Below are 11,615 nucleotides of genomic sequence, written 5' to 3' on the forward strand. Positions count from 1 at the left end.
ACAGAAACCGAAATGCTACCCCTCAAGGGTTTAAACTTCCTGAAAAAAAAAAAAATGGATTTGTTTTCTTGTGGGGGCAAAAAAAAAAAAAGAAACAGGAGTCTTGTCTAAGATTAGAATACTTTATATTTTTCCCTTTGACGTGTATTGACTTGGCTACAAGTGAACTGAGGTTAAAAAGATAAGAAACTACAAAATACAAAGTTACTACTGTATCAGTGAGTCTGGGCACAAATGTAATGATTAAATTGAGAACCCTTGAATAGACAATTAAATTATACCTGTGACTTGTCCCTGCTAAGTAGTTTTTGATAACATATAGAGAGTGTGAAACAGGAAAAATAATGTGCCCTAAGTTGTTCTTAAAAGAACAAATAAAAGCTCTAAGGAAAGCAGAATAAATTTAGAAGGTAAGTTTTCTGGAGCTGTTCTTTACCTTTTAAAATGGGCTTTGTTAAAAGCATTCAGCTAAACCTTTTGCCTTAAAATTACATCACAGCAGAGGTGTACGATGTCCATAAATTCCTAGATGTATTTCCGAGTTTTATGTTTGTTTTGTGTAATTTGGCTCTGCTGGCTACAGATGCTGTAGTATTAATTCCTGTGAAATATTATTTAATATTTGATAGGAATAAGAGCAAATAACACCAACTACTGGCTTTTCAAAAACAGAACTGGCTACGGTAAACAGGGTAATACCATATTTACAGATGAAAGCTGCATTATAAGTAAATTGTATACTTACCCAGTCATACCACTGATAACAAGTACTTGGTGCTTGCTCAACAATTTAAGAATGGTTTCTCTTTCTTCCCAAGCAGGCAGTGACTGTCTTTCTTGCAGAATTGACTGGAACTGTCTGGAGGTCTAAGAACATAAAAGATAAGTATCAGTTGGGTTATTTTGAACCACCTCTCATAAAGCTCTGAATGTGAAAAACCACAGACCCACCCTTCCTGCTCTTTAACAATTTATTCAGAGAAAGAAATTGCAAATTTGTTGGGGGTGGATACTGATGACTTTAGTCAGAAGACTGCTCAGAGAATCAGCCAGAATAAGCTGTGGAATCTGTGGTTTCCTCATCGGAATAAACGGGAAGACCTTAGAAGAGAAATAAACCCCTCTTGCTGAGTACTTATTCAGTTCTTCCTGCAGGAGTTTTTACACCAGCACTGCCTAATAGAACTTCTTGGTGTGATGGAAATGTTCTATATTTACACTGTCTGGGATAGTAACCCTGGGCTACACGTGGCTACTGAACACTTTACTGTGGCCAGTGCTACTGAGGAACTGAATTTTTTATTTTATTTTAATGAATTTAAATTTAAATAGCCACACGACTACAAGCTACCATATTGAACAGCACAATTCTACACAATATCAGATTTCTACCAAAATCAATAATAGTAAGAGTACTGATTAAAGGGTTCTTTTTGGCCAATTATCACATCTACGCAACTCAGCCTGACATCTAATGGTCAATGCTAAATGGTGTTACACATTAACAGTGGATGTGTTTTTGAATAATGTAAGAAATTTATACCAACATATCATTTTCTGCATATAATTTTATCACATAAATTTATCACTTCTAAGCACACTGACCAATTGAACATGCTACTTTTTTGTTTCTATCCTTATGGTGTGATTTTCTATTCATTTTGACTTTCTATGGGTATCCTATATAATAAAAAGGCTAATATGCAAATTGACCAAACAGTGGGATTACCAATTGCTATGATGCACACTGACCACCAGGGGGCAGACACTCAATGCAGGAGCTGCCCCCTGGTGGTCAGTGCACTCCCACATTGGGGGCACCACTCAGCCAGAAGCCGGCTCACAGTTGGTGAGTACAGCAGTGGTGGCGGGAGCCTCTCCCGCCTCTATGGCAACACTAAGGATGTCTGACTGCCAGCTTGGGCCCACTCCCTGCAGAGAGCAGAGAGTGGGCCTAAACTGTCAGTTGGACATCCCCGGAGGGCTCCCGGACTGCGGGAGGGCACAGACCGGGCTGAGGGCCCCCTCTCTACCCGCCTAGGCCCCCCCTCCCCAGTACATGATTTTTGTGCACCAGGCCTCTGGTTGTACTATATATGGATAGTTTTATACTGTGTCAAAATCAGAATCACAGAACTTTAGGACTGGAAGGGCCCTTACACAGCATCTCTAATCCAATCCCCAAATTGATTAAGCCACTCCCCTTTGTCCCACACCCAACTCTGCCTTCACAGTTCACTGGCAGGTTCTTTTAAAATAATCTTCATGTGAATGGGGTAAAAACAACACAGGCTTTGGAAACAGAATTAGCTTGAACCTCTATGTTACCGCTTACTAGCTATTTGTGTGACTTAGGGGAAGTTATTTATCCTGTGAGCCTTTGAAATGGATAAAAATTCCCCCTTACCTGTTTCCTTTTCTACAGTGATTCCTCTAAAGTAAATCACAGTACAGCATTAATTTTCCTTCTACTCATCAGATTGTCTGTCATAGTACCAAAGCCACGTGATTCTGAGAATACTTGGTATACAGGTGTGTATTTCATTTTCACCAGCCATTGGACTTTCCAAAACTATCTAGATTATGTGCCCAAGTTTGCTGTGGCATGCATAAATTGACCACTCAGTAAAAGAGAACCAGAAGTATACTAGGGAGGGTAGCCAAAGCTTCCCAATTCCTCAATCCCTTCATCCATACATAAGGGAGACAATGCTAGCCATTCTCTCAGAATACCCTACCTGTTTTATTTGGAACTGCTTGCAGATTTTAGCATTCTCAGCATGTACTGATTTTGCCTGCCAGTCATATCTTTTGGAAATCTTTTTCTTAAGGTTCACATAGCTTTCATTCTCCACTACCACTGGTGCAGGACCTTCATCCTCATCTGTCTCCTCCTCAGGTAATGATTCTTTTTCAACTTGAAGGGGACAAAAGGAAACATTTTCGATATGGAGCCCTTTCTTTATCAAAGGGGGAAAATCATCGTCTAACAAAGTAACAACAACAATAAAATCATAAAATAAGAGAAAAAGTTAAAGCATGAATAAAGCAGGTTCATTCATTTCAATACTACTACTTCTACTGCTAAAGAACTTAAGATGCACCTTCAAACAAACTTTACTCAAGTATAAGTGGCTACTGTTAAAAACAAAATTAAGTTAAAAACAAGAGAAAATCATGGCATGGCTAAATGTTAACCCAGTAGACTTTTTACATTCAAGGAATTAACTGAAAGTTTAAACTACTGGCAAATGCACCTAAAATTCTGTGAAACAAACAACCTATCAAATGATGAACCAATTAAAAAAAATGAGGTATGTTCACATAATGGCCTATTATTCAGCAATGAAAAGGAATGAAGTACTGACAAATGCTACAACATGAATGAACCTTGAAAACATGTTAAGTGAAAGAAGCCAGACACAAAAAGCCACGTGTTGTATGATTTCATTTCTATGAAGCGCCCAGAGTAGGCAAATCCATAGAGAAAGAATAGAGGTTCTTGGTTGTCAGGGGTTGGGGGAAAAGAGGAGTGACTAATAATAGGTATGGGGTTTCTTTTTTGGGGTGAGGAAAATGTCCTGGAATTAGACTGTCTATGGTTGCACAACTCTGTGAACATATTAAAAATCATTTGATTGTAAGCTTCAAAAGGGTGAATTTTATGGTATGCAAATTACATCCCAATAAAGCCATAATTTCTAAAAAGTCCACAACCCACAATTTGTCATTTCTTGAGAAATGCATTTGAATCCTGGTGCTAGAAGCTGACATTTGGGAGTGAGTCAAGTGTCGAGTGAGGAAACTGGACAACTGTTCGGCACCCATGACTCAGTGCCGCGTTCTCTACTTATTGACGTTTACCTAGGAACTCTGGTGAACAATGAAAATTTATTCCTCTGAAAGAAAGATAGCAATAAGAGAGAGCTCTTTGATGAACTGAAGGGATTTACTTGTAGTATAAGAATTGTATAACAAACCTGGATCTGGATAAAGCCAGAAGCCTATGCAAACATTTCTTTATTTGAGGATTTAGGGATTCATGAAGATAGCCCTACTCCAGTGAATTTTGGCAGTCTAGTGTACTAAGAGCAAGAGAATACGAATAGTAGTGTATATAAAGAGAGCTACCTCTAAAAACTCAATTGAAAGTAATGCCACATAAAGTATCAGAAATAAAAAAGTAAAACCAAACGAATTAAATAAAACAGGTTTGTTGGGAAGATGCTGTAAGTTTCTTCCCACCCTCAACTGCTAGAGTAAACTTACAAATCACTTCAAACTTTCAATTCAGGGAGCCTAATCACAGTGACAAAATTGGGCCTTCCAATTACAGTCAGGCCCTTGTTCAGGGGATTCTCATTCCTTTTTGCCCTTGGCTGAGGAGAATGACTTGCCTGAGGTCCCTGGGAGATCCTAGACTATCCCTCAGAACCTCTGACTTCTTTAGTCCATCATTCTGAATGCCCCTGCCCCCCGTGCCCCAAAATGCACTCCACGTGGTCAATGCCTTACATACCTTCTGGAATTCGACTTGAAACAAAAGAATTATGTGGAATCACTGGTTTACGACAAAAAGGATTATTTATTCTGATCCCAGAGGATACTGGCAGAAAGTTTACTGGAGGATCACTGTACTTGTGATGGGTATTTATTAGTAGATTGACTATTTCTGATTCTTCCCCTAAAAGAGTAATCAAAGAATATACAACAGGTTCTGCAGTTTCTGCAAAAGTCAAGGCCTTGCCATAAAGGAACTCAGAAATATGTAAACGACAAGCCAGAGGTAGACTCTCATTGGTGGAATAAAATGCCACCAGGGGAGCTTCGTAGGGGTATTTGTGGTCTTTAGAAAATCGAATTTCAAGTTCATATAAAAAAGATTTATCTTCATGAGCATTAAGGTGAGAATCATCTACACTTCTTTCTACTCTTCCAACAATTTGATTTGGGGGCACTTCATGTTTGAATTTGCATTTTGATCCAAATTTACAGTTTCCTTTGAGGTAAAATTTACAGGTATCAAGCAAAGTCTCTTGTATATTTTTGGTACTTTCCTTTTGCTTGGATTTACGGAATTTACTTGTCAAATACTCCAGTTCTAATCCAATGGTCCAAACTCTGTTCTGAATTCTTTCCACAAATTTTTCTCCACAGATTGACTTGAGAGCAAATGCCTCTTCCTGTCGCGGTTCCACACACTCATCCTCACTCATGTGTGCAACTGCCTCAGAGATTTTCATCCTCTCTCCGAATGTCTCGGAAAAACACTGGATGAGCAGATATTCTAGTGATGCCCCCACATCTCCGTCACAAACCCTCAGGGCTGCCTGACAGCGTTCAGTGTTGAAACCATACCTGCCAAGTGTGAAACATGACAAAAAAGGAGCAATAAGAAATCATTTAAATACATTTATGTGAAATTGTAACTATATCTATGCAGGGTTTGTATTTTGAAAAAGAGTCCCTGCTAATACTAATTCCTCCTTAATCTCTCTAACCCAGTGGTTCTCAACCTTCCTAATGCCGCGACCCTTTAATACAGTAGCTCATGTTGTGGTGACCCCCAACCATAACAATATTTTTGATGCTACTTCATAACTGTATGCTGTGAAATGGTCGTTCAACCCCCAAAGGGGTTGCGACCCACAGGTTGAGAACCGCTGCTCTAACCTAAAATAGAGAATATTCGACATATCACCCACCACTTCTGGAACGCATACAGTAGGATAACACTCAAAGCGGGGGAGGGTACTTGGGTTTACGATATGCCTTCTGTTTCCCTGAATTCTTTTCCAACTGGTATGAACGGTGAAAGCAATCACCTGGAAAGTTTTTGAACTGCAACTGTTGAGACTATAAGTTCTGGATTATAAGGCTCCACTGGGCCTGAGCCAGCATAATCCGAAGGATCAGCGTCGGGAACAAGGGAAGCTTCCTGTCCAGCCAACCAGTACTGCGCGTCATCGCAGTCAGGCTCATCCTCCTCCTCCTCCCCAGAGATGCTTCTTCTGGAAAAGGTAACGTTTTCATATATTACATATTAATTTCTACTTACTTCAAAGAAAAACTTAGCAAGAGTCTAAGCATTTAATTTAGAAAATCAAAGGACACAGGATTCTGACCACTATTCAGTCACCGATTTAATCTTTTATTCACCTATTAATTTATATCTTGGCAGTTAACATTTATCAGGCATTTACTGAATGCCAGATACTATGTTTATGTACTACCTCTTTTAAAATCTTCCCAATAACCCAACGAGATACTGTTGGAATCTCCATTTTTCAGATGATCAACTAAAACTTAGAAAGGATTAGTAACTGCTAAAGGTTATACAGGTAAGAGCAACTAGAGACTTTAACCAAGTCAGTCTAACCCCAGAGCCTGTATTCTTTACTGTATGTCTTGGCTATCCTCTCTTTTTTCTTATCATTCATAAAAACCACCTCTAATTTTTTGCTTTGCTGCATACCCACTTTCCCTAAATCTAAGACAGACATGAGATTTGTAGATAGGATGGAAATTGAGCTGCTCATGACTGACCATTCATTAATTCTGGCAAGTGGAAAAAATTAACTACTGCAATAAAAAAGCAAAATAGTCAAAAGAGTAGAAGTTGTTTCTCTTAAGCAGATGGACATGAGTAGTATAAATCTTAAGATTTAATTGGATCAACTCGTTATTTTTTCCTAGAACAATACTTCTACTTGTTCACGACAAGGTCTTACTTGGAAGGTTGTCAATAAAGCAATTATTGAATTCATATTAGCATTGTCCTAAGGGGGCGAAAAAAAGGAAAAGGCAATCTTTACTAGTGCTCACAGATACTGCAAAAACAGATTCACTTTAAAAATGTTGCTGAATACTTTTATTCTTGCATTTCTCTTAGTTCACTTTCAACTAGTCAGTCACAACAGGATCACTATTGATACAGTATTCTAAGGACACACAGGATCTTCACTGTATGTGAAAATGCCAATTCATCTTCCTCACTATCGTAATTTATTCAAATAAAATAATTTACTCAGATCCAGCATCCGCATCTTGTTCTTGCAGGTCTCGGAGAAGAGCTTTCACTTTCTCTTGATTCTCAGAAGTCATATGGAGAGTCTGTAAGGGCACTTTGGCTTTGGGCTTCCATTTGGGGCGTGTGTCTCCTTTTCTTACGTTACTGTTGCTAGGTCTGCAAAGGACACAATAACAGAATTACACATTTACCTGAAATCAGAATTTTTACACTCCCCTGAGAGTCCCCAAATATATATAACATGAACTAGATTGTCAAGTATCTTACAAAAGATGACAAGGAATAGGAAGAGGTCATCTGTTTCCTATAATCCCTACTAGACTTCATTTTGTTGGAACTGCTGGAAAAAACACTGATCAGATTCTTAATCATTAAAACTGGTTCACTAACTCAAGAACACTCTGGAGAAAGCAATGCTATCACGACTCCCTCTGCACTGGAGAACTTTTGAAAGAAATATGCTACACAAAGTGTTTATTGTGTTCTATGTTAGGTAGCCAATCTGAAAGCAATCAAGAGTCCCACTTAGTTGTCAATACTCACGAGTTAATACTTGGCCTACTTTTGAAATATTTACCTAAATTATCATTATTTCCTGATTATAAAAAATACATGTTCACTGTAGAAAAGTAAAGAGCAAAAAAGAAAACAGAGGTTACCCTAATTAACATTATCTTTTTCATATACATCTTTTAAAAATTGTACAGCATATATAATTTTTTATAATTTGCTTTATTTCCTTTTTAAATTTAAGCTGACATTTCCCTAAAATTAAATATTCTCCTACAAGAAACACCAATCAGAAAGAATATATGCACCCCCATGTTCATAGCAGCACAATTCACCATAGCTAAGATTTGGAAACAGTCTAAGTGCCCACCAGCAGAGTGGATTAGAAAACTGTGGCACATCTACGCAATAGAATATAACGCTGCTGTAAAAAAGAAGGAATTCTGCCCTAACCGGTTTGGCTCAGTGGACAGAGCTTCGGCCTGCGGACTGAATGGTCCCAGGTTTGATTCCAGACAAGGGCATGTACCTTGGTTGTGAGCACATCCCCGGTAGGGGGTGTGCAGGAGGCAGCTGATCGATGTTTCTCTCTTGTCAATGTTTCTGACTTTCTATCCCTCTCCCTTCCTCTCTGTAAAAAATCAATAAAATATATTTAAAGAAGAAAAAAAAAACCAAAAAAATTAAAAAAAGGAATTTTTACCATTTGCAACAGCATGAATCGATATGAAGAGCATTATGCTAAGCAAAATAAGCCAGTCAGAGAAAGATAAATATCATATGATCTCACTCATTTGTGGAATATAATGAACAACATAAACTGATGAACAAAAATAGAACCAGAGTCATAGAAACATTGAACAGACTGCCCAACCTATGAGGGAAGGCGGGGGGTGGGAGGTGAGGGAATAAGAGGTCAACCAAAGGCCTTGTATGCATACATATGAGCATAAACAATGGACACAGACAGTAGGGGGGTGAGGCATGGGCTGGGGGGTGGGAGCCCCTGGGGAGAGATCAATGGGGGAAAAAGGAGACTCATGTAAAACTTTAAACAATAAAGAATTTAAATAAAAAATATTCTCCTACAACATCATTTTAAGTGATTACTTATATAGATCTACTAGAATTTATTTCACCAACCTTCATTGTTGGAATTTAGATTTTTTAAAGGACTGTTTTTAATATTTAAATCATAAGTTCTAAGGTTTAACTTTATTCACTAAATTTCCTTTCCTTTTTTAGAGGGGTGGGCATGTTTCATTATACATTTTCACAAATCTTGAGAAGGGAAAGAAACGTTCTCTGTATTTAAATGCAACATATTACGGAGACTTTGAAAAGAACCACTGGGGAAGCAAAGGAGAAAGTACAGTTGAATGTGGTTTTTTTTGTGTGTTGTTTTTTTAAAAATATATTTTATTGATTTTTTACAGAGAGGAAGAGAGAGAGATAGAGAGTTAGAAACATCGATGAGAGAGAAACATCGATCAGCTGCCTCCTGCACACTCCCTACTGGAGATGTGCCCGCAACCCAGGTACAGGCCCTTGACCGGAATCGAACCCGGGACCTTTCAGTCCACAGGCCGACACTCTATCCACTGAGCCAAACCGGTTTCAGCTGAATGTGGTTATTAACTACTAAGCTGCAAGAGAAGCCAAAGAGATGCATGAAAGGAAGCGACAAAGGGAAGAAGAAATTGAAGCTCAAGAAAAAGCCAAACGCGAAAGGGAGTGGCAAAAAAACTTTGAGGTAAATTTCCAAGGTGGTCAGGGAGGGTACATTGAAATGAGGGGCTTGGTTTAAAAAGAAACCTTCCTCCAGCCCTTACCCCTAGGCCAACCAAGATTGGAAGGTGCCACCGCTGGTGCTGCCTTCTCCACCCTGTAACTTAATGTTTTGTACTTCACTGAATTGTCATGGTTAGAGACTTCATGTATAGTTTGTGGAAATCATCCAATTAAACATATTGCTTAAAAAAAAATGCTACCTCAAATCCATAATTTCCCATTTCCAATATTCTCATAACATCGGTTACAATAATGATATTACACTCAATTCACAGCATCATGTGGAAGTTCAAGTTAATTTCACATTTTGAACTTCCAAAAGGAAAAAGCTGTTATTTGCCATCATACATTTAGACTATATTATACAGAGGGGGACTGCAAAGTTTTACAATAAGAGGAACAACTAACTTGAGCAGAATTCCTTGGCTTTTCTTCCCCCTTCTCTGAGCAACTATTGTCCCATACATTAGGAATTGACACCGTTTCCATCTTTGGACATTCAGAGAGCATAATACCTGGCTGAGGACCTTGATTCACTGAAGATACAAAAGTCATCGCCGTCATCCCAAGTTCTACTTGAGGCCTTTCTATTGCCACCACTGCCGCCACCACCGTGAGATTTACTAGCGTTACTCCTGCCTCCTCTTCCTCCTCTAGAAGACCCTTTCCCACTTCCTTTGCCTGGCTTGCCTTTTCTTCTTACTGAAGAACTCATTTTCACCTGCAAGAGAAAAAAGGAACACAGACCTCATGACACCAGACAGGTATAATAATTCTTTGTTTTCAAAGTTATGGATATAGCCTATTTTTTAAAGTGGATCTGGAAACACTGCTTTTATTTTTGTTCTTTATTTATTTTTGCGTTGTTGTTAATCCTCACCTGAGGATATTTTTCCATTGAGGAAAAAGCTGGGTAGGACTGACTTATGTGTTAAAACAATTACTTTAGTGCGATGTGAAGAATAAAAGGACTGGATGGTGGTAGTGAGGAGGAGAAACCAGGAGGCCAGTTAGGAAATTACCGCAGTCATTCGGTGGGTGAAAGCAGGGGAGCAGGAGCAAAAGAGCCCCAGAAGCCCAGAGTCACAGGAGTCCCAAGAGAAGCAAGAAATAGAACTCCTCTGTTTAGGGAACTAGGCATTCCAAACCCTAGAGCCCATGCATTGCCACACCCATTCTGGACAACCATTTCTGTCCCCAGGCATTACTGACAGCCAGCACCTTCCCTAGCCCCCTCCAACCTCACCGGGGCCTACACCTGTCTTCCTTTGCTGGAACCTGGGGAGTGTAAAGCTGCAGCTTCCTGGTGAAGCTGCCCAAATGACGAGCCTGTAATATCTGCCCTTCCCATGCTCCTTTCTATCATTAATAACTAGCTAGTTACAATGGTATCAAGGGAACATACAACAACCAACCAATGAATGCATACATAAGTGGAACAAATCAGTTTCTCTCGCTCTCTCAAATAAATCAATAAAACATAAATAAATACATAAATAAAGAAGAGTGGCTAGCCACCCAGACCGAGCCATAGCAAGCTTGCCTAAAGAGTGATCCACAACTTGTCTCACACCAGCCCCGAAAGTATTGCCTTTACAACGTGATCTGAGATCTGCGCTCAAATTCTACATTTAGACTTGCGGGCTGTATCCAATATGACTCTCCCCAGCCGTTTTCCAGGGAACAGGAATCATGCTGCATAAGCCATACAGACAGACTTTACTGTTCTATCCCAGGTTGCAGAGGCCGATTTCAGCTATCTTTTTTCACCGTGGACACAGGGGCCTAAGTTTGGTTCCAAGAGTATCCTTTGTTTCACACCCAAGTTTGGTTCCCGGGCACAGAACCACTAAGCTGGGCACTCAACACTGACACACACCGCTCCCCTTCCAGGCAGATCTCCGACGGACCCCTCACAGCCAGCTCCATGCAGACACCCACACCTGGGACCTCTACCGAGCATGCAACGCCCCCCAAACAGCCATTTGGTTCGAGATGGAGACGACAGGAAATGAAACCTGGCCCCTCCAATCCATGCCTTTACCCCTCCGAGCCCGAACGCAGCGCTCCCGCAGGCGGGGCCAGCTCAGCTGCCGACCCCCCCACCTGGCCCGGCCCCAGGGCCTGGGGTCCTGCCGAACAGCGGGATCCTCAGCACCGACCGCTTCGGGAGAGGAAGGCGGGAGAAGGGTCTACACACTGACAACCAGGACGACGCGCAGACCGCGCACACGGACACACCCCTTGGCCGCGGAGGGGGCGCCGCAGCCGGCTCGCAGCGCCG

The 11,615-nt window shown here is 40.3% G+C and overlaps 1 protein-coding gene across 2 annotated transcripts in view; it reads right to left on the reverse strand.

Annotated features, from left to right (window-relative positions):
- Nucleotides 1–11,601, reverse strand: part of DHX57 (DEAH-box helicase 57) — a 44,460-nt gene extending 32,859 nt beyond the window's left edge. For both annotated transcript variants that reach the window (XR_001512562.1, XM_006755925.2), the window contains exons 1-7: nt 11,438–11,601; nt 9,847–10,052; nt 7,028–7,186; nt 5,826–6,011; nt 4,520–5,358; nt 2,739–2,917; nt 746–867 (exon numbers count right to left, since the gene is read on the reverse strand). Coding sequence is in view for 1 of the 2 variants with exons in the window: in XM_006755925.2 (XP_006755988.1) it covers nt 746–867; nt 2,739–2,917; nt 4,520–5,358; nt 5,826–6,011; nt 7,028–7,186; nt 9,847–10,046 (1,685 nt within the window). In the remaining variant the exon portion in view is untranslated. The remainder of the gene's footprint in view (nt 1–745; nt 868–2,738; nt 2,918–4,519; nt 5,359–5,825; nt 6,012–7,027; nt 7,187–9,846; nt 10,053–11,437) is intronic.
- Nucleotides 11,602–11,615: the final 14 nt, after the last annotated feature.

This window comes from Myotis davidii, unplaced genomic scaffold, assembly GCF_000327345.1.
Source record: "Myotis davidii unplaced genomic scaffold, ASM32734v1 scaffold151, whole genome shotgun sequence".
Lineage (NCBI taxonomy): Eukaryota > Metazoa > Chordata > Mammalia > Chiroptera > Vespertilionidae > Myotis > Myotis davidii.